At 54.6% G+C, this 22,929-nt stretch overlaps 1 protein-coding gene across 3 annotated transcripts in view; it reads left to right on the forward strand.

The window, feature by feature from the left end:
• The window catches only part of CAPS2 (calcyphosine 2), an 887,654-nt gene that overhangs the window by 649,498 nt on the left and 215,227 nt on the right, over positions 1 to 22,929 (forward strand). For all 3 annotated transcript variants that reach the window (XM_078678143.1, XM_078678133.1, XM_078678152.1), the window contains one exon: positions 18,041 to 18,195. In XM_078678143.1, the coding sequence (XP_078534269.1) occupies positions 18,041 to 18,195 (155 nt within the window). The remainder of the gene's footprint in view (positions 1 to 18,040; positions 18,196 to 22,929) is intronic.

Genomic DNA, 22,929 nt, shown 5'->3' on the forward strand with positions numbered 1-22,929 from the left:
CCCATTGGTGGGTACATAGGTGGCCACCCAAACCCAGGCAGAGGGCCATGTTGGTAAGGGCGAGAATAACCCCTATGCCATCCTCTACCTCTAGATCTAGGCCTGTAATCCTCATCACTGCTCTGACTACCTGAGCTAGAAGTATCTCCCTTCTGTCGATTGTTTTTCTTCTGTGAGTTCTGTTGTTGGGTCCCTTTCGCTTTAACATACTCATCAGTAATATAGGGATATACTTTTTCCTTTGAGAATTTTTTTTAATCTTTCTGCAGTTTCTGGACCTTAGAATTCTCTAGGTAGTCTTTATACTCATTAACAACTTTGTTGGTTTCCTCCAGTCTTTTTTTAAAAACCGAGAGCTGTACCTGGGTTTTAAGGTTGTCCTCACTAATCTGTATTTTTTTCACAACAATTTTATTGATAAAGATGAGCATATGAATCAGAGTGACATCCCACATTCAGGACGACACCAACAGGCATTGTAATTACAATCACAATATAAATCTGAGCGTTGAAACAAGGAATCAATGGAATCAAGGATACACGAAAATATTAACCCCACCTTCATCTTTTCAATAATCTACCTACCCAACTCCCTGAACCCTCCCTCAACCCTCCCTAACCCCATGCATGCGTGTGTGAACCATGATGACGGAAGCTTTTGACGTGTCAAGTGTGTGTGCGGGAATGGGTTTCGCAGGAGCTTATAGGGCTACAGGTCCTCCACTGGGTCCGCCGGGGGGTCCAGTGTCAACCCTCTGTAGTCCGCCCACCTCTTCCATATTTTGAAGTGTTTACGAGGGCATCCTCGTGCCTCAAAGATTGGCCTCTCCAGGCCCATACAAAAGTCTAAGCCTGCCTTCCATGCAGTCAGGGGGGGGGGCCTCACGTCCTTCCATGCTCGGGCCATGTCTCTTTTGGCTACCATCAGCCCCAGGAGGAGCAGGTGTCGCTTATAGATATTACCACCAACCCCTTCCAGGATGTGTAAAAGACCCAGGCGGTGGGTACGGGGAAGGGTCCAACCCAGCACCTCCGACAGACAGCCCCATACACCCCTCCAGAAGCCAACCAGTTTGGAGCACGACCACACTGTGTGGAGCAACGTACCCACCTCCGCCCCACATCTCAGACATTCCGGGGACCCAATCAGGCCCGCCCTCCACAGACGCTCTCGGGTATAGTAGGCCCTGTGTAGAATTTTGAACTGTATGAGGCGAAACCGTATCGCTATAGCCGCCCCCCTCGGGGATTCTAATGCCTCTCGCCAATCATCCTCATCTAATGGTCCTACATCGGCCTCCCAGTTCGCCTTCAGCGGAAGAAGAGTGGATGAGCAATGCGTGACCATGGTCTGGTAAATGCGTGATACTTTTTTGTCCCCAAGATCGCCCATGAAGACCTTCGCTTCGATCGGGCTGAATTCCGGGAGTGAGTCAAGATTGGCTATACTGGGCGTCAGCGCATGTCGGAATTGTAAATAACGAAAAAATTGAGATTGGTGCATATCAAATTCAGTACGAAGGGCCTGAAAGGACTTGAGAGTCGTCCCGGACATCACATGGCCGAGCTGCGAAATGCCTATTGAGTCCCAGCCATCAAAGCCTGATAACTTAGATAGGTCCGGTAGTAGCCCGTTGCGCCATAACGGCGTTTCCGCGGTCAGTCGACCCCACCAGCCCACGCGACGCAGGGCCTGTCGCCATATTGCAAATACAAGTTTAGTGACTCTCGGCAGTGGCCGACGTAGCCGGGAGGAGTATAGGATGGTGTGGAGCGAGTGATCACCCATCAATGCACGTTCCAGGGCATAGGCCGGATCTCCACCGTCACCATACCACCATTCATTTAAAACAAGGAGATGAGCGGCTTGGTAGTACGACTGTATATCCGAGGTGGCTAGGCCCCCACAGTATGTGGACAGAAAACAAGTGCGCAGCGCTACCCTGGCAGCACCGCCAGCCCAAAGGAAGCGGCCCAGCACCGAGTTCACCTGCCGAAACCATTGGGGTGGGATAGGATACGGATGGTTCTGTAGTTGGTAGAGTAGGCGCGGTAGTGCAACCATCTTAAAGATAGCTGACCGGCCAAAGATTGATAGAGGCATCCGGGACCAAGTCTTGACATCCGTCTGGACCCGCTCCCAGACGGGCAGTAGGTTACGTTCCCAGGCCGTATCCGCCGAGTTTGATAGAAACACCCCGAGGTATTTTAGACCAACTGTGGCCACTTGCAGTTCCGAAGCCCAGGGTTCCGTCACCGTGTCCCCATGTAGTACCCATAGGGTGGATTTACGTAGGTTCAGGTATAAACCTGAAACTTCCCCAAACAGTTGCATGACCTCTAGGACACGCGGGCCGGAGCGCTGCAGATCGGTGAGGAAGAAGAGGACATCGTCCGCGTACAATGCAATTCTATCCGATAGGGTGGCATTCCATTCGAAGCCCCGAATCAACGCATCGCTACGGACTCTGGCAGCTAGGGGTTCCATGGCTAAGGCAAATAGATAGGGGGAAAGAGGGCACCCCTGCCTAGTCCCCCGGCCAATGTGGAACGTCTCCGACACCGCCCCAGCGACTCGCACCGAGGCCGTGATGTCCGTATAAAGTAGTTTGATATAGGACCGGAAAACTGGGCCTAGGTTGAGCCACGATAGCAATGCAAATATGTATGACCAGCTGACCGAGTCGAAAGCTTTGTTGATGTCGGCCAGTAGTAACGCCGCCCGATCCCCCAAGGCTCCAACAGCGTCTATCGCCGCCTGTGCCCGTCGGATATTATGTCGCGTCGCCCTGTGGGGCATGAAGCCTGCCTGATCCGAGTGGACCAGATCCGTAATATACGGAGCCAGACGGTTTGCTAGGGCCTTGGCCAATATTTTGGCCTCGATATTGATGAGGGAAATAGGTCTATATGAGTCATGGCTACCCGGGGGTCTACCAGGCTTCTGAAATACCACTATTTCAGCATGGCGCCAATCGGGGGGCAACGCGCCCCGCGTTCTCGCCGCCTCAAGAACTCGGCGATAGTGTGGCCCCAGCTGGACGTGGAATTTCTTAAAAAATTCACACGGGTAGCCATTAGGGCCAGGAGCCTTACCCGCATTGAGTTGCCCCAGAGCGTCGCCCAGCTCCTCCGCTGTGAGGGGTGCGTCCAAGGCCTTCCTGGCCTCGTCTGACACCTGAGTGGGCGGGAGGTCCGCGAAAAACCGGGCTAAATCGCCCTCAGGCAATTGGTCACATGAGGCGTATTGGGCTTCGAAGTACGTGGCGAAGCTCGCTGCCAACTCGTTAGGGTCAGTCAGTACCTCCCCATTGTCGTCTGTGATGCCCGGCAGCACGAGGGGTTGAACGTTGTGCTGGCATAATCTATGGAGCATGGAGCACGACTTGTCCCCCCATTGATACACCCTACTTCTCGTGGCCAGCCACGCCTGTCTGGCTTCATCCATCAAGAGGGACGCGTACGATTGCTGTGCTTGTAGAAGCAGCCTCAGTCCGACCTCATCGCCACCCTCGCGGCGTTCCCGTTCAAGGATCACCACTCGCTCAGCCGCCACCGCAGTCTGTTCCCGGCGCCGCCTACGGGCCTCCGAGCACCATGCGATATCTACCCCACGTACGGTAGGCTTCATCGCTTCCCACACCACTTCTACGTCAGCCCCCTCTATCAGGTTTTCCCGCCAGTAGTGATCTATGGTTTCCCGCAAGTGTTTAGTATAGGCTGGCTGCAGGAGATGCCACGAGGACATCCTCCACCTGAACGGCTGCCGTTTTCGCAGGAGGTCCACGCTAACTGAAACTGGGGAGTGGTCGGATAAGCCTCTCGGCAAGATGTCAGCGCTCTTCACCCTACTCAGGTATTCCCGAGGTAAAAACACATAATCTAAGCGTGAGAATGACCCATGTACGGCCGAGACATAGGTATATTCACGGGTCGCAGGGTGCATATGTCGCCAAGCATCCACCCATCCCAGCCCCTCACTCATGGCATGCAGTCTGGTGGGTGGAAGGGAAAGGGGAGGAGCTTCAGTCGTCTCTTGGCGCCTCCGGCGATCCACACACACATCCATTACGTCATTCCAATCTCCCCCAATTACTGCCACCGACCCAGATATATCTTCCCATACAGAAAACAGTCTCTCAGCCAGGGCCCACTGCAGGGGGGGGGGGGGGGGGCGTACACACTCCCAAACACTATAGGTTCCGTGCCCACCATGCCTTTCACAAACAAGTAGCGACCCTGGGGATCTACCCATTGTTTCTCATGGACATATGGTATTCTACGGTGTATCAATATGGCTACTCCCCTGGATCCCCTCGAAAACCCGGCATGGAAAACCTGCTGATACCCAAACCTCTGCAGGCCCAGCGCCTTCGTGCCCATCATATGCGTTTCTTGGAGTAATAACACATCTGCCGCCGCACTCTTACCCCATCGCAACACTGCCCCACGCTTGATTTCGTCCAGCAGCCCCCTGACATTCCACGTAATCACCCGCATAGAGTCTTCTGGAAGCCGACGAGTCGAATCAGCCATAATCCTTTGGAGTCCACCACACGAGCCCCCCACTCCAGCGCCACCCACCACACGTCACACGAATCATCATGATGACACACACATGCAGTGCTCCATCCACCCCAAAGAACAGCACCAACCCCCTAGCCCCACAATCCCCAACATTCCCCAACCCAGCAGCCACAACCCTGACCGCCCGTCCCCTGCCTCCCCCCACCCTATACCCCAATGAACTATGAGGTACCTGTCGCGGCATGGGTAGCCCCGAGACCAAAACAGAGGGCTCAGGCCCATCCATACCAATGGATCCCAACATCCCAAAGAGGAACAGTGAACTCACCCCCTTCCCTCAGTGTCCCTCTCACAAACGGGAGAGTGGCAGCCGCCATTATGTAGTCCCCGAACCCTACCCCACAACCTCATCCACGCTCAGTAGACATTGGGTGTACTGTCACAAGGCCGCGATACAGCTGGTGATACAGTGGGTCTCAGGCGACCAGGTGTGTCCAGCTAGGAGTGGCAGCAGTAATAGCAGAAGAGGGAGCCGAGGCCCCGGAGACTTCAGTGATCCGTGCTAGATTGTTCGGAGTCCTCGGTTCTAACAGTGTTGCGTGTGCCATCGGCCGAGGCCGCGCGCTTGCGTGATTTGGAGCGTTTGGTTCGTCCGTGTCTTGGCGTCTGATCTCGCTGTGGCCGAGGCGAGCCCTCGGGGGAGCCCGGATTGAGCCCTGGTTGAGAATGCGGTCTGACCTGCACCGTTTCATCGGTCCATCTGAAAAGGTCTTCCGGTGTATCAAAGAACAGTGTCCGTGACTGGAAGATCACTCTCAGGCGCGCCGGGTACAGCAGTGAATACTGTAGCTTAAGGCCTCTCAACTTTGCCTTGGCCGCCATGAAAGAGTGGCGTTGCTGTTGGACGAGTTTGGTGTAGTCAGGGAAGATCAAGATCTTTTGATTTTCACATAAGAGGGTTTCTTTATTTCTAGCTTCCCTCAATATGGCGTCCCTGTCGTGGTAGTTCAACAGCCGTGCGATGACCGCCCTAGGCCGCTCGCCCTCGGGTGGTTTCTGCGTCAGGGCGCGGTGCGCCCTTTCAATAACGAAGCATGCAGACAGCGTCCCCGGGGGCATCCATGATTCTAGCCACTGTGTAAGGAACTGTTCCATGCCACCCTTCCCACAGCTCTCTGGAAATCCAAGGAAGCGGAGGTTGTTTCGGCGCGCCCGCCCTTCTGCATCCTCCACTCGGAGCGCTGTAATCCGCTGCGCAGTTTCCATCGCCGCCATCCTCTTTTTAAGGTTACTCACGTCGTCCTCCACCACTGACACCCTGGATTCTGCTTCCGTGATCCGCGCCACGGCGTTCCTCAGGTCCTGGCGCAATAGGGTCACATCTGCGCCAACAGCCCCTATCTTGGCATCCAGCATGTCCCTTGACTGGGTTATGGCCGCCATAAGGGCCGCGTTATCCGGCCCCCCTCCAGGCGGGCCGCCCCCTGATGGCCCAGGGCCCCCACTAGGCCCGGTGAATTTATCAATGGTTACTTGCTTAGCGGAGCTGTTGCCCCCCCTGGTCATGATCGCAGAATTATCAGGGCCACTCGACTGCTGCTTGCCCCCGGGAGGGGGGGAGTCTCAGACAAGTCACTTCGGGTCGGCTTAGTGTTAGGTATAGCGCCGGGTGGACCTCAGTCCCTGCCCCCACTTATGCTGTCCCCCCCAGCCGCCGATGGTTGTGGCTCTCAGTGACCGGTATCGCTCCTCCAGTCGGTGCGTGGACCCACTGCGTCTCGCGCCACAGCGTTGATGTCCCTTCTGGTCTGTGGGCCCGGGGGGGGCCACTACTCACTGTTGCTGTCGGTAGGTCGAATAGTCGCCTCGGCACGTTCACCGCCGATCGGGCTCTCCAGGGCGTCCGTCCCCCCGCTGCGCTGCCGGCCCCTGACACCGGGCCGCGAAAATCGAGGCCCCGGCTGCGCCCGGGCCACCAGGCCACCTCTGCCGCTCCGGTCCGCCCGCACGTCCACACTGCCCCCGGGCTCAGCCTGGCCCTGGGAGGATGAGTGCCAGCAGTCTCTCGGCCCCAGGGCAAGCGGGGCGCCGCGGCCGTCCCCTGGCCGCAACCCACTCCTCGGCTGCTCCAAAATCGAGGCCCCGGCTGCTCCGCAGTCCACTAGGCCGCACCTCGCACCCCGCTGTCCAGCTCCGCTCGGGAGCGCGGGATCGCCACCGAACACACCGGATGGTCACTGGCGCCTCTGGTAATCATAGCCCCGTTTTGGTTGCGGGTCAGTGGCTCGGGGACCAGGATAATTCGTCGGATCAATGGCGGGCCGGCGGGAGCTCTAGCAGGCTACAACCGCCATCGCCGCTTGCGTAGCCACGCCCCCACTAATCTGTATTTTAATTAACAAATCATCCGAGATCTTTTTGGCCGTGTCGATAATTAAAATCAGCCAGTCCCTGGAGCATCTCCAGGCGATCAACGACCAGTTCTTCCTGAAGGAAACATCTTCCAGGAAAATCATGGGCTCGTTGACAACGAGACCCCCGGGGGCACTGTTCATTCTTAAATATTCTGTGAGAATTGCACCATGTAGGATTGATTTTACCTGGGTTCTCTTGAGTTCTGTTAAGGCATCCCATCCCTCAACCTGTGTAAAGGCTTGGGTAAGTGTGGCGTCACCTAAAAGTGAAGGACCCGCTAGGATCCTAGCTGCTGCCTCATCCCCATAGGAGAGGATATCCCAGGCAGGGCCCCCACGAAGCCCCCCCAGAAACCAGTCCGGAACATCTCCTCCCGCAGCGAGAGCAGGGTTCCCCCCAGCTAGACCAGGACCCAGAATCACCACCGCCTGCTACAGATACCAGCAAACAGGGCATTATGCCAGTGACCCCATGTGCCCCATGCTCAAGAAACCCACTGCTGCAGGTCCCCCAGCGCGCCAGCTAGCCACAGTAGCCTTAGAGGAGGAAGAGATCGAGGATCCCGAAGGGTGGGAACCAGCAGCCATGACTTTAGTCTCCCTGGGTGATAGGGAAATGGTCCCCGGAGCCCCCTTGCCAGACAACACTGAAAAATACTGACAGCAGGTGACTGTCAACGGGCAACGCATAGGGGCGCTCCGAGACACAGGGGCCAGCATTACTGCAGTAAGGTGTCACCTAGTCACAGAAGACCAAATTGTACCCCACGCCTCCTGCAGGGTGATCTCAGCAGACAATTCCGTTCGCACCTGCCGAATAGCTCAAGTCCTGTTTGAGTGGGAGGGCGTCTCCGGGGAGTTACGAGTAGCGGTCCGCACCGACATGCCCGTGGATTGCCTACTGGGTAACGACCTGGAGAGCTCCCCGTGGAAGCAGGTAGAACGAAGGACTCACCTAGAGATGTTGGGCCTGCCCGAGTGGACCTGCGTGAACACCCGATCCATGACCGCCCGACTGCCCACCCCGAGGGGGTGGAACCCGAGACCCCTCGCCCGGTCGTTGACGACTCGGAGGGCGGCGGGCCATCCGAAGTCCCCGAGCTTCCCCCCAGTGAGAGCATCGACCCCGACACAGATCCCCTAGGGCCTGTCGTCGAACAGACCACAAACTTGGACGACCTTCCTGAGTTAGCACAGTGGCGCCAGGAAGGCGGACCTTCCCGAGAAGAATTCTGCCTGGAACAGACCTCCTGTCCTTCCCTGGTTGGGCCACGGCAGCAGGCCGCCGCCCAGGCCGCCGGTGACCAGACCGGCTCCCACATTGTCTATTGGGAAAACGGCCTATTATATAGTGAACAAAAGTCAGCCGAGCTAGGGTCAGCCCGGGTGCTGGTGGCACCCCTACGCTTCCGCGGCTTCCTCCTTCCTGAACCTGGCCCATGATGTGCCCCTTCCGGGACACCTGGGACAAGACAAAACCTACCACCGCCTGGTCACTCACTTTTACTGGCCCGGCATGCGCTCCGATGTGGAGGCCCACTGTAAGTCCTGCCCCACGTGTCAGGCCAGCGGGAAGAGCGGAGGGAGGCGCAAGGCCCCACTCCAACCCTGCCCCGTGGTCCGTACCCCCTTTGAACGGATGGGAATAGATATCGTGGGGCCTCTAGACCCCCGGACCTCCTTAGGCCACCGGTTTATCCTCGTCCTGGTGGACCATGCCACCCGATACCCCGAGGCCATTCCCCTCCGAACGGTGACAGCCCCCGTAGTGGGGCGGGCCCTCATGGGGATCTTCTCCCAAGTTTGATTCCCACGGGAAGTGGTGAGCGATCGAGGGACGAACTTCATCTCCAAGTACATGAAGTCCCTCTGGCAGCAGTGTGGGGTGACGTACAAGTTCACCAACCCATACCACCCCCAAGGTAACGGCCTGGTTGAGTGATTCAACCGGACCCTCAAGGGAATGATCATGGGTCTCGAAGAGCCCCTGAGGCGCAAGTGGGACGTCCTCCTACCCTGTCTCCTGTTCACGTACCGAGAAGTCCCCCAGAAATCCTTGGGGTTTAGCCCGTTCGAGCTGCTCTATGGGCACCCCGTCCGGGGGCCCCTCAGTCTGGTCAAAGAGGGTTGAGAAACGATGGCCCCAGAGCCCCCTCCAGATGTGTTCTGTTACATCCTGGCCCTCCGAAATCAGACTCGGAAGTTCCCCGAACTGGCCGAGGCAAACCTCGAGGCCAGTCAGGAAGAGATGAAACGCTGGTATGACCAGAATGCCACTCTGGTCGAGTTTCAGCCCGGACAGCAGGTCTGGGTGATGGCCCTGTGGAACCTTGTGCCCTGCAAGACAAGTGGACCGGGCCCTTCAAGGTGGTGGAGCGCAAGAGCCAGGTGACATACCTCATAGATGCGCAGTCCCCCAGGAACCCCTTGAGGGTCCTTCATGTGAACCGCCTCAAACCCCACTTCGTGCGGTCCGAGTTGAGTTTGCTCCTCGCCACCGACAACGGAGCGGAAGAGGACACGGAGCCTCTACCCGATCTCCTGTGTGCGAAAGATAAAGATGGCTCCATAGAGGGAGTGAGTCTCTCCTCCTCCCTCACCCCCGAGCAGCGCGAGGACTGTCGCCAGTTACTGGGACAGTTCTCTGACCTTTTCTCCCTCATCCCCGGCGTCACCAGCTGGTGCGTCCACGACGTGGACACCGGGGACAGCCCTCCGGTACGGCACAGACCCTACCGCGTCCCTGACAGAGTTCGGGCCTGCATCAAGGCCGAAGTCTCTAAGATGATAGCCCTAGGAGTGGTCGAAGCCTCTGACAGCCCATGGGCCAGCCCCGTGGTCCTGGTTCCGAAGGCGGCCGCCCCGGTGCTGTTCCCGAGCTGAACGCAGTCGCCAGAACCGACGCCCACCCCATTCCACGAGCAGACAAGCTCATTGACCGCCTAGGGTCTGCTCGCTATCTCAGCACTTTCGACTTGACCAGCGGATACTGGTAGATCACCCTCACCGAGGGGGCCAGAGAGAGATCCTCCTTCTCCACCCCGGATGGTCACTACCACTTCCGGGTGATGCCCTTCCGGATGAAAAATGCCCCCGCCACCTTCCAGAGGCTGGTTAACCAGGTACTGGCTGGGTTGGAGGAATTCAGCACTGCATATCTCGACGATATCGCGGTGTTCAGTTCCCACTGGTCCGAGCACCTCCAGCACCTCTGGGAGGTGTTGATGGCCCTGCAGAGGGTGGGCCTCACAATTAAAGCAAGTAAATGCCAAATCGGACAAGTGTCCGTGGTCTACCTGGCGCACCAGGTCGGAAGCGGCCTAGGAGCTCCCCTCCAGCCCAAGATCGATGCGATCGTGGCTTGGGAGGCCCCCACGACTCAGACGGAAGTGCGGGCATTCCTAGGGCTCACGGGGTACTACCGAAGATTCATAAAAGGGTACGGCAGCATCGTAGTCCCCCTCACGGAGTTGACCTCCAAAAACCAGCTGAAGAAAGTCAGCTGGACCCCCGCCTGCCAAGAGGCGTTCGAAGCATTGAAAGACGCCATGTGCACTGCTCCTGTACTCCAGGCCCCGACTACTCCCGAGAGTTCGTGGTCCAAACGGACGCGTCTGAACGTGGCATCGGAGCGGTCCTGTCCCAGATGAACGAAAAAGGCCTAGACCAGCCAGTGGCATTCATTAGCCGGATGTTACTCCCTCGAGAGCAATGGTGGAGTACCATCGAGCGGGAGGCCTTCGCAATGGTTTGGGCCCTGAAGAAGCTGAGGCCCTACCTGTTCGGTACTCACTTCCGTGTCCAAACCGGCCACCGACCCCTCCGGTGGCTTATGCAAATGAGACTATTCAGGTCTTTCATTTAAAATCTAGCTTTCTCTCCCACTCTCATCGCTCGCCTGGGCTCAATATTACAGTCTGCCCGCCCCGGTCCGACTCGGCAAGTAGTGCCGTTGTGCGGAGGGCGGACAGGCAAGAGCCAGGCTGCACTTCCGGTTAGCCGGAGCTGAGGTTAGCGCTCTAGTGGCTACCTCACTCCGGGCTATTTAGCCACGCCCTTCCTACAAGCGCGCAGCGGTTGCGCGCAGGGGGCGCCTTCGAGCGCGCCTAAGAAGCGCCGAAGAAAAGCCCGTCTGCGCCCGTCCGCGACAGGACGGGGCGAGGGGCGATGGACTCTGGTCTCTTCCCCCAAACAGTTACTGGTAAGGATTCCCAACCCCTTTTTTACTCAGCCCACACTTTACGTAGTCTTAGACCACCTACATGCTGTAGTACAGTCATACCCTGGCATCGCATTGAGGAGGTTTACTCCTGTCCTCTGTGTCGACACCTACTGAACAACAACTTGCCCCCCCCAGATTCCAATGCTTCTGTCAAAGGTTTGAAAAGCTTTCTCCTAAACGTACGTTCCCTACCTAAACATCAACATCAGGTTTGGGACCTAATACATTCTATCCAACCAGATATATGTTTCCTTGTGGAAACCTGGCTGAAACCCCATACAGTTACAGCCATTGCAATGGGGATTCCCTCTGGGTACAAAATCAAACATCTAGACAGAGATATCAAAATTGGAGGTGGTGTGGCAATTATATATAAGGATAATATACAATGTACAATCTTTGAACAACACTCTAACTCACAATTAGAAATTTTGCTTTTTAAAATTCGCCTAACTAATCATTTCACCTGGAAGGGTGCTCTGGTTTACCGTCCCCCGGGAGCAGATCCTAATTTTGCACTCACCCTTCAGGAAATTTTAGCCCCACATATAAAATCCAAAGAAGACTTCTTACTTCTAGGTGATTTTAACACACACGTAGATCAGCCAATGCTAACTGAATCCACGGCTCTACTTACAGATCTATCGAATCTGGGCTTGGAATTAAAAAATCAAGGACCTACTCACATAGGAGGACACATGCTTGATCTTATCTTCTCCAATTCCGCCAAAATAAACTGTTCCCTGGCCGCAAGCATATCATGGACCGATCACTCTTTATTGGAATTTATGCTACTAACTCCTGTGAGACCTATTAAGAACGCTCCTCCCCCCCCCTCATGGAGACGTCAATGGCATAAAGTTAATGCTAACACAGCTCAAGAAGCATGGACAGATCCAAACTTTTTAGAATCTGATACAGCGGATCTAGCCCTAGCTAAGCTGAATGAATCCATTAAAAAAGCAATTGAAATTATAGCTCCCCTAAAAAAACACAAACAACATCCAGTGTCAAAACAAGAAAAATGGTATACAAAGGAACTGAGGGCAGAAAAACAAAAATGTAGACGTATGGAGAAAGCTTGGAGAAAAACTAAAAATGAAGACTGCCGTTTGATCTTTATAAAAGCTCAATCAGAATACTATAAAAATATAAAGCTGGCAAGAAAACAACAATTAACACAGCAAATAGCAGAGGCAGGCAATAGCCCTAAGGAGCTTTTTAACATTCTCCAAAACTTTATTAAGCCCACGGCCTGTGAAAGCTCAGACGACTTTTCGCAGGACCTGTGCGACAAAGTCTCATTGTTTTTTGAGAATAAAATCAACATCATATATGAAAAAATAGTAGCTGCCAACAATATCAATAAAAATAACACTAATCTATGTCCCACTACGATTACCACTACAGACAATAAACCCTCTCTGACGTCCTTCCCTCCCGTTACGTATACAGAGCTTCTTGCTCTCTGTAACCATATTAAAACGGGATCCCCCAATGACCTTGTCCCAGCCAAAATGGTAGGATCTCTGATTCCTCTTTTAGGTCCCCACATACTTGAAATGGTCAACATCTCCCTTAGGACAGGTCAGGTCCCGGCAGACTGGAAAAAGGCAGTGGTGAACCCGATAAGAAAAAAGGCATCATCTCCCTGGACAGACCTATCCAACCTACGTCCCATCTCTCTCCTACCCTACCTGGGCAAGATCACGGAGAAGCACGTGAATACCTATCTTTCCCAACATCTGGAAGCGACGGAAGGCCTGGACCACTCTCAATCGGGGTTCAGGCCGAACCACAGCACAGAATCAGCACTTCAAACAGTGACCAACAACATAAAAATGGCACTGGATGATGGCTGCTCTATGATTCTGGTGCTGTTGGACCTTTCCGCCGCTTTCGATACGGTGTCACACAAGGTGCTTCTCCATCGCCTAAAGGAGGTGGGAATAGGGGGAGGGGCTTTGACATGGTTGGAGAGCTTTCTGTCCGGGCGTTCTCAAGAGGTTAGGCTGGGCGCCCACACATCCACCTATAGGGAGCTCAATAAGGGGGTGCCACAGGGCTCATGTCTGAGCCCCACACTTTTCAACATATATGTGGCCCCCCTTGCCAACCTAGCGAGATCTTTCGGGTTCACCCCTGTGTCGTATGCTGACGACACCCAACTCCTTTTTCCCTTTAAAAATCTTACACCTGCAGTTAAAAGATCATTTGCAGATGGCATGAGAGCCATTGCAGACTGGATGTCATCAAACTGTCTGCAGTGTAACTTCGGGAAAACCGAAGTGATGTTGTGCGGTCAGGCGATGACACACTGGTCATCAGACTGGTGGCCTCAAGAACTGGGCCCTGTCCCTACCCCCAAGAGTAAGATCAGAAACTTGGGAGTATTATTTGACCAACAACTTACCTTCAAGGACCACGTTAATCAAGTAGCCGGCACCTGTTTCCGGGCTATAGGGATGCTAAGACGTGTCTTTCCCTATCTTCCGGATCACCACAGAAAAACTCTGGTGCAGGCGCTGGTTATTAGTAGGGTTGACTACTGCAATGGATTGCTCCAAGGAGCCAACGAGGAGCAACTCAAGAAATTGCAGGTCATTCAAAACACTGCCGCAAGGATTGTCCTGAATGCTCCTCCCAGGACACCATCTTGCCCCCTACTGTCTCAGCTTCACTGGCTCCCAGTGAAGAAACGAGTTCAGTTCAAGACTCTTTGTACCATACACAAGAGCCTAATGGGGATAGGCCCTAAGTATTTCACTGACATCTTTCAGCCTTACATTCCAGGACGCTCTTTGCGTTCCAGCAACCAGCAACTTCTTAAAACACCCAGAATCAAGAAAACCAGACAAGGTGGCCGTGCCCTGGCCCACACTGGACCCATATTATGGAACTCACTACCGCTTGAACTAAGGTCAATCACTAATCACTTGATGTTCAGAAAAAATCTAAAAACCTATCTGTTTCCCAGCTACTAACGCTACTTCATTCCTGAATACATTGTTACTCTTACCTCCATCTGCAGTTATAGCGCGGAGATAGCCCTTCGGGGGTCTAGTCAGGCGCTCTATAAGCAAATAAAATAAAATAAAAATAGAGGAGAAAACCCCAAACTGTTGCGATGGTCCATCTCCCTCCAGGGGATGGATTTCACTGTTGAGCGCCGGCCTGGTGTTGACCACGCCAACGCCGACGGCCTGTCCCGATTCTTACGCCTCAGTGAAGAGAACCCCCAAGGGAATGAGGTAGTTCTCTCCGCCTTTCAGCTGGGGGGACGCGTGTTGGACCTGGCCTCATGGCGTGGTTTCCCCCCCGTTCCTCAGCACTCTGTTAGCCTAGCCCTGCACCCAGAAGCCCCTGGTCGTCCTGCTCCCTGTACGTCCCAACTCCCTGCACGACCCCGCCAGCCGACGACCAGCCCCGCATGCCCCTGGCCTCCTTCCCGGCTCCGAGCGCCCCGAACTTGCATCACCCCACAGGGCCCCCGGCAGCCATTTTTTCCTTTCCGAGGCCCCTGACTCCCTGGGCCTAGCATGACCCTGGCCCCAGCGAAACTTAGACTCCAAGGCGCGTCAGTCCCGGCTGAGGGGTAAAGGGCTCCCTGAGTGAGATAAGACAGGGAGTTTCGATTGCACCTCCGGCCTCCCCTGAGAGACTGGTTTCTCTCACACCTCTGGCCTCCCCTGTGAGCCGGTTTCAATCGCACCTCTGGCACCCCCGAGAGCTGGCTCCAGACCCTGCTGGGCGTCTGGGAATTCCCGAACGCATCTTCAAAAGGATCAAAGGGCCAACCGACGGATCTCTCCAACGACCAGCCCCCAAGGCCTGAGACCTCCGCCTGCGAGGGTCCGGACATCAAAGGGCCACTGGACTATATCAAGGCCCGCCCAACAACTAGCGGGCAGTTGTATCCTGGACAAGAAAGCCCTGCTGATCAGATCGCGGCTGAACCTTGGGGAGAACTGAACCTCTGAACCCTTCGAGCCCTGCTGACGCTGTCGCGGCTCCTTCTCGTAACACGGAACTGGAACATCGGAGCCCTGCTGACGCTGTCGCGGCTCGTCCTCGCAAAGACAGAACTATAACCTCAGAGCCCTGCTGACCTCGTCGCGGCTCGAGCTTGAACTCTAAAGAGATCTTCGTGAAACCTCCTGAGCCCGGCTGACGCTGTCGCGGCTCCTCAAGAACACCTCCGGATCGAGCCCTGCTGACCTCGTCGCGGCTCGAGGAGTACTCTGGTCCGGCTGGACCATCGACGCTACCAACACGACCTGAGTCAACTCGAAGTGAGTGAAGCAGCCAGTACGACCATCATCTTCCGTATCCCCCGGCTCGAGGATTGAGAGCTGTGCGCAGGGTATGCTTCGTACTGGCCTAAAGACTGAGACTGTCCCGCTTCCCTCTTCCCGAATTCCTGAGACTTTACGATCCCTCGATCGCTTGTAAATCAGAGTGCTGATTCCTTTTTACCGTTCATAAAGAACTTGTTACTGAAAACCTACGGTGTGGTGTCCGTTCGTAAGTGTGGTGTGAGCTCAGTGTGTACGATCCTAGATCCGACGTCCTCCCCGGCGAGGACCTCACGTTAAGACTCGGCATTATTTGTGGGGGAGGTGGGTCCCGGGGTGGTCGGGTGAGCATAACATGGCCCTCTGAGACCGCCCCTTCTAACATTTAATTGTAGAAAGGGGCTCATTTCTTGGTCTATAAAACTAGCTAAGCAGAACATCAGTGATAATGTTGTCAGAGCAATTAAATTCCCAAGTATATTTTGCTGATATTTCTCTTAACCGAGAACTCACCACTTCCGGACTACGGAAGTTCACAACAATGCAATCCCCTTCGCATAATTTTTCCATTCTACCCACCCAGCTCACTCTTCTTAACATATTTCCTGGGTGAGAGTTCTTGTACTACAACAAGAATTTTAGGTGAACCAATGTACAAACCTATTCTTCAACGATCCCCAAGATTCTGTGAAGTTGTTAGGCAATTTTGGAACGTTTTTAAAGCAACAACGTAGGGGTTAGTCTGAGGTGGTAGATTGAGAGAAACCTCATCGTGCCTTGTAGGTCGCGGAAGTCCTTCTGTTGCTGAATTGAGTTTATTTTTTAACTTATTTTGTAGGTTATTGTCCTTTGATTTTGCAACAGAGTATGCTCTGGGTGCTTCCTCTATATGGCTCACCAATGTCGGGTGAGTTTGATCCGTTTCTATTTCAATTAGCAGGATATGTCCAACTTATGTCCTCTTGTCCGACTTACTACTAGGCATTACCTTCCGACACGTTTTTGAGGACAGTACATTTTGGGTGCTGATTTTTATATTTACTATATGCTGTTTGCTCTTTTTCGCTGGTGGAGAAATCAATTCAGAGATGTCCGGTACGGTAGATATTTCAAGCGGGAGTACTGATACACAGGGGCCCAATGTAGCCGGGCAGTCTAAATTAATAATATTGGGACTATTACCCTCCTTACTTTTACTTTTACTTGTGTCCGGAACTCCAGACACAGATACAGGGCCGTGGTCTTCCAAAACTGACATTGCCTCATTTTGGGCTGCATTTAGCGCAGTCTTTGTAGCTGCCAATTGCTCCTCCACTTGTACTATCTAATTATTGATGAGGCCCATGGCACGTTTCAAATAATTAGTGATTGGCACATTTTTGCCCACAGGCTTCCCTTTGCTTGATGTCATTTTTCTCTTGCCCATTTTTCCTAAATACACTCAAATGAGTATTTTTATGATAGAACAACAGGCCCCTTACCGGTTATCAGATCTTCAAGTCGCAGGAACAAGGGATATGGCCTAGCCTGACCTCCTTTGGTCTTGGACGGGGGCAGACGAGCCTGCCCTTGGCCTGCGCTTTGCCCGAGCGCATCCCGGGCACACCCTCACGCGTCCCGCGTTGCGGGAGCCCTGGCCGCTCTTTGAGCACCTCCTGGCGCATACGTTGGCGAGCGTGCCACTTGGCAGCTTGGGAAATGTAATGACAGCATCACTTATCTTGCTGTCCTATCTGAGTCCTGAGATACCACTGTTGCACCAAGTCTTTTGTTATCGAACATCTAGATTCCACATTTTCCATTTGCAAGCAAGCCCACCAATTTCCTCACCCACTCTCATTTGAACTTAGCAGACTGCGCAGCTGATAGGTGCGTCTTCTATATATTGTCATAATTGATGCATTTTTTTTCATATTGTGACAGGACTTTCTTGGATGTCCCCTCGGAGTGCACCCGATATAAATAGGCCTTGGCAAAATAAATGCAATCATAAACATATCAAAATCAAACTCATGTGGCATTTGATCGTATTTACTTGATAGTTAATGAAAACCCTCTACTGTATCCCCTGTGAAAGCCGTGTGTACTTTTTATAATAGACTCACGGATAACAGAGTAACAAGACGCTGAAAGTAACACAGTCTACTGTTTTAAAATGATCAGTAATTAAATAGGCAAAAAGCCAGGGGAGGGAAAGGGAGAGATTTGAGGACGTTTGGCAAGCAAACCACATAATTGCAGGCAACAACAAAGGATAAACTACTACTGGCTAACCCAAAATGATGTCCCATCTTCCATCTATGGAGTTGTTTTTGAGATTATAGGGCTAGTGGAGTAAGGCCACATATTTAAACATGTACATCAGATACTTGAAATGCATTTAATGCCTGTCAGCATGAAGAAAGTTGCATTCTTCTTGTTCTCTTTAATGCAATGATGATCGTTTTCAAAGTGTTACAGTAAGGACATCTCTCCAGGGATAAAGCTTTGTATTGCTTAAAAGAACGTTTACTACTTGACAGCTGGTATTTAAATATGTTGCTATTGTTTCCTTGTTATGGTCTTCCAATTTTCATTTTCAGATATAGTGAAAGACAGACTGAGTAAAAGAGGTGTGCGCACTTTAACTGGATTAGGGAAGTATTTCCGACAGCTGGACAAAAAAGGAGCGGGATTTCTTAACAAGGAAGAATACAAAAATGCATTGAAATATTTCCACTTGGAAATTCCTGAAAAGGTATGCTTAGTATCTCTGAAATCCAGGTTTCATATTCAAAAAGAGGCCTTTGAACTATTACAACAGCATATACCCGTATATTTATCAGTGGTTTTGTCCTTTGTCATATTAAATACCCATAGCTGAATTCTGTGCTAGAGGTGATGTTCATAAACCCGACTGGATGGAACTGTCAAATTGTTCATTCCTGCATGAAAAGCGCACTTGTCTACGTAACTCCAATTACACTTCTTATAAATGTATGTCCTAAGTGTACATCAAAATGGTAGTGAGACTATATGCAGGGACAGTGGATATCTACAACTATGCAGCCACAGCATCGTGTTTTACATAGTGATAGATCTGAAAGAGATACGTTAGTGATAGATTCCTTACCTTAGAATATCCCCAGGCATCAGACTGGATCCGGAAATTTTTGCGTAGCAGTACCCTTGTCGGTCGTCGGCGTCGTGGGCGCGGTGATGACGTCGTTGGAGTACTTAGACGCCGCCTCCGCGTGCTGACGTCAGTTCTTCTTTTTTCCGCGCCAGCAGCGCAGATCCGGAAAAAGTGGTACCTTAGTCTTTTTTGACTAAACTTTTTTGATCTCTTTTGATCGTTCTTTTTCGAATCTTCGACTCCGAACGGTGCCGGTAGGGATTCCAGGTTTCAAGCACTGTGAGGATTGCGGCCGACTGATGTCGGTCACGGACCCTCACCATCGGTGTCTCCACTGTCTCAGCGTCGACCACGACGATAAGACCTGTTCCGACTGCCGGGCCCTCACTTCGAAAGCTAGTCGGGAGCGGTCCCGCAAACGACTCGAACTCCGGCAGTCGGCCCCGCGCCAAGAGAGGTCCCGGTCCGAACGGAGGTCGAGAGACCTGTCGCGGGAGCGGAGCTCCGGGAGTCGACATCACTCCTCTGGGTCGAAGTCGTCAGGTAAGCACAAGTCGAAGAGACGTCATCGCTCTTCCGTCTCCCCCCGACGCTCGCGCGACGCGGCCGGGGGTTCAGGTGACACCGCCCACGCGGCTCCGTCGGAGTCGCAGGTGCCGCGTCCGGCCCCTTACCCTCCGGTCTCTGGGCCGCGCGCGACACAGGAGGAGATCGAGCGGTTCCTCATGGCCATGAGATCCCTCACTCCCCCGGCGGGCTCTGCGGCGCCTTCGGGCCCAGCGGACCCGTCTGGGGGCCCTAGCGGGTCGGGGGCTTCGGCCCCGACGCCGTCGGGTGCTTCGGCTCCGATGCCGCCGGCGCCTTCGGGCCCGGCGCTGCAGGCCCCCGCTGGATTCGATCAGGATCCGCGTCGTCGCCGGTGGACTTAACGACCTCCCGGGCGCCGGTCCCTCAGGTGTCACCCCCAGCGCCGTCTTCGGGCGGGGCCGTCCCGGATGCCTCCCTCGACCCGGTTCCGGCGCCGAACGGCGCCGCTTCAGACGCCGTTCAAAGAGTTCACTTTCCATGAACCGGCCCCATCATTTACTAACCCTGAGTACCAGGTGATGGGTGATGAAGAGTATTGGGAGGGGTCTGAGGACCCTCTGACACGTGAATGTCAGTCCCAGCAGGACTGGACAGGTGAACTTGGGGATGCCAGTGGTCTGGATACTTCGCCGGACACTGGCTTTGTCTCACCTCCTACCGTGGCTACGGAGAGGGGGCAACCTATAGTGTGGTGTTGATGAAGGCGGCCAAGGCCTTGGGCCTTGAGCTCCCCGTCGCGGCCGTGAGGACTAACCTCCTCACTGAGGTCCTTAGGCCGCAGTCATGCTCAGCCAAGCCTCTGCTGCCGTTTAACGAGGCCTTAACCGACGTTCTTTTGGGCACTTGGTCCAAGCCCGCTACAGGTTCGCCTGTAGATAGGAACGTGGCCAGACGCCACCGCCCGGCCCCGGGCGACCCTTGTTTCCTGTCCACCCACCCCACCCCTGAGAGCCTGGTGATCCAGGCCTCAAATTCCCAGACCGCATTCCTGTCGGCTCCGCCTGACAGGGAATCTAAGAGGTATGAGCAATACGGCAAGAAGGTATTCTCCTCCCTCAGTTTGGGACTGCGGTCTTCCAACACCGCATGCCTCTTGGGCCGCTACACCCACTCCTTGTGGGACACGGTCGCGGATGTGCTGCCAGAATGCCCGTTGGAGGTACGGGCTAAACTCGACCAAGCCCTTGTGGAGGGCCGAGATGCGGCACGTTATTCAATTCGGTGTGGACTAGATACCACCGATTCTCTGCACAGAGCGATGGCAACGACGGTGGCGATTCATCGCCACGCCTGGTTGAGATCCGCCAACTTCTCAGCTGATGTCCAGAATACACTGATTGACATGCCGTTTGATGGCCGTCGCCTTTTTGGCGACAAGGCAGACCATGCGCTTGAGCGCTTTAAGGACTGCAGGGCTACAGCCAAGTCCTTGGGCCTCTCGGCCCCGCACCAGCAATCGGCTGCCTTTCACTCCTTTCGTGGCCACGGAAGGTGTGTTCCCACACGTGCTGCCAGCCACGCGCCGCAAGGTAATACCCAACGCAGTGGCGGCCGTGGAAACCGCCGTGGCGGCGGTCGGGGTCAACGGCGAGGTCAGTCCACACCTTCCCCGCGGCATCCGCCTCAAAACCCTCCTAGTCCGTGCTTTCAGGCCCATGTGTCGCCAGTGGGGGACAGGGTTCGCCATCACCTCCTCCACTGGCACACTGTCACTTCGGACAGGTGGGTGCTACAAATCGTCCGAAGGGGCTACTCCCTCCCCTTCGAGACGACCCCTCCAGCCATGCCACCGCAATACCACAGAGTATCGGGGGATCATTTGCGACTTCTGCAGGAAGCAGTTACGGCCCTCTTGGCCAAGGGGGCCATCGAGCGCGTTCCTGGGCCAGAAGTAGGGTGTGGTTGTTACTCCCACTACTTTCTGGCACCCAAGAAGGGCAAAGGGGACCTACGCCCTATCTTGGACCTCCGGAACGTCAACGGCTACCTGAGGAAGGATAAGTTCAAAATGCTGACACTGGCTCAGGTCCTAGCTGCCCTGGACCCAGAATACTGGATGGTAGAGTTGGACTTGCAGGACGCTTATTTCCACATCCCCGTCCTGCCGGCCCACCGGCGCTACCTGCGGTTCACGGTTGGCCACAAGCACTTTCAGTTTACTGTGCTCCCCTTCGGCCTTACCAGCGCCCCACGGGTGTTCACAAAGGTGATGGCGGTGGTCGCAGCTCATCTGCGCAGGTTAGGGGGTTCAGTCTTCCCCTACCTCGACGACTGGTTGTTGAAGGCGGGCTCGCCCCTGACATTCGTCAGCCACCTCCAGACTATGGCAGACCTCCTGCACTAGATGGGGTTCTCCCTCAATGTGCCGAAGTCACACCTGTGCCCCTCTCAGAAGCTCCTCTTCATCGTAGCGGTTCTGGACTCAGCGCAGTTTCGGGTTTATCCTCCCAAACAGCGGGTCCGGGATATTCAGGCTCTGATTCCACTCTTTCAGCCTTTATCCCGGGTCTCGGTCAGATTGACGCTGCGGCTTCTGGGGCTGATGGCCTCCTGCATCCTTCTGGTGCATCACGCCAGGTGGCGGATGCGGGCTCTTCAGTGGGCCCAGCATCAGGGCAATCTGTCCGACCACGTCCTGATCCCGGAGGGCACTGCGAGACAGCTGCAGTGGTGGCTCACGGACCGCGATTGGGTCAACGGCAGATCCCTCTCCCTTCCCCAACCGGAGCACGTGGTTGTGACGGACGCCTTTCTCCAGGGCTGGGGAGGCCACATGGGAGAGGCGGAGATCAGAGGCCTCTGGTCTCCGGCGGAGGCCCGGCTCCATATCAACCTTTTAGAGTTGCGGGCGATTCGTCTAGCACTGAAGGCATTCCTCCCCTCTGTCCGGGGAGTGTAGTGCAGGTGTTCACGGACAACACCACCGCCATGTGGTACTGCAACAAACAGGGCGGGGTGGGGTCGTGGACCCTTTGCCAGGAGGCTCTGCGCCTCTGGCAGTGGCAGGAACGCCAGGGCGTGACCCTGGTGGCTCAACACCTGGCAGGTTCTCTGAACGCCAGGGCGGACAAGCTCAGCCGTCTGTGCATGATGGATCACGAATGGCGTCTGAACTCTGACGTGGCGCAAGGCCTCTTTCAGCGATGGGGAGAGCCTTGGTTAGATCTTTTCGCCACTGAAGAGAACACGCAATGTCATCGGTTCTGCGCGTTGGAATTTCCAAGGCGGCACTCGCTCGGAGACGCTTTTCGTCGCGAGTGGAGTTGCGGTCTGTTGTACGCCTTTCCGCCTATACCACTTCTGCCCAGATTGCTGAAGAAGATCAAGCGCGACCGGGCCCAAGTCATCCTTGTGGCTCCGGACTGGGCACGAAGGTACTGGTATCCAGAGCTACTCAGTATGTCAGTCGATCCCCGGTTCGTCTGCCTCTTCGGGAGGACCTTCTGTCGCAGCAGCAGGGGACGGTCCTCCACCCGAACCTGTCCAGTCTCCACCTCCATGCTTGGAGATTGAGCGGCGACAGTTGAGGCCATTTGACTTGCCTCCTGAAGTCTGTAATGTCATTCTGGCAGCCAGGCGTCCCTCCACAAAGTCGGTATACGCCTGCAGGTGGAACAGATTTGTGGCATGGTGCACAGCAAAGGCTGTGGATCCTCTTGCTGCCCCTCCCTCTGAGGTTCTTTTCCTTCTTTCTCTTGCCCAGCAGGGCTCTGCTCTGGGCACTATCAAGGGCTACCTTTCTGCCCTTTCAGCCTTTCTAAGGCTGCC

Source organism: Lissotriton helveticus, chromosome 1_1, assembly GCF_964261635.1.
Source record: "Lissotriton helveticus chromosome 1_1, aLisHel1.1, whole genome shotgun sequence".
In the NCBI taxonomy this organism is placed as follows: Eukaryota; Metazoa; Chordata; class Amphibia; order Caudata; family Salamandridae; genus Lissotriton; species Lissotriton helveticus.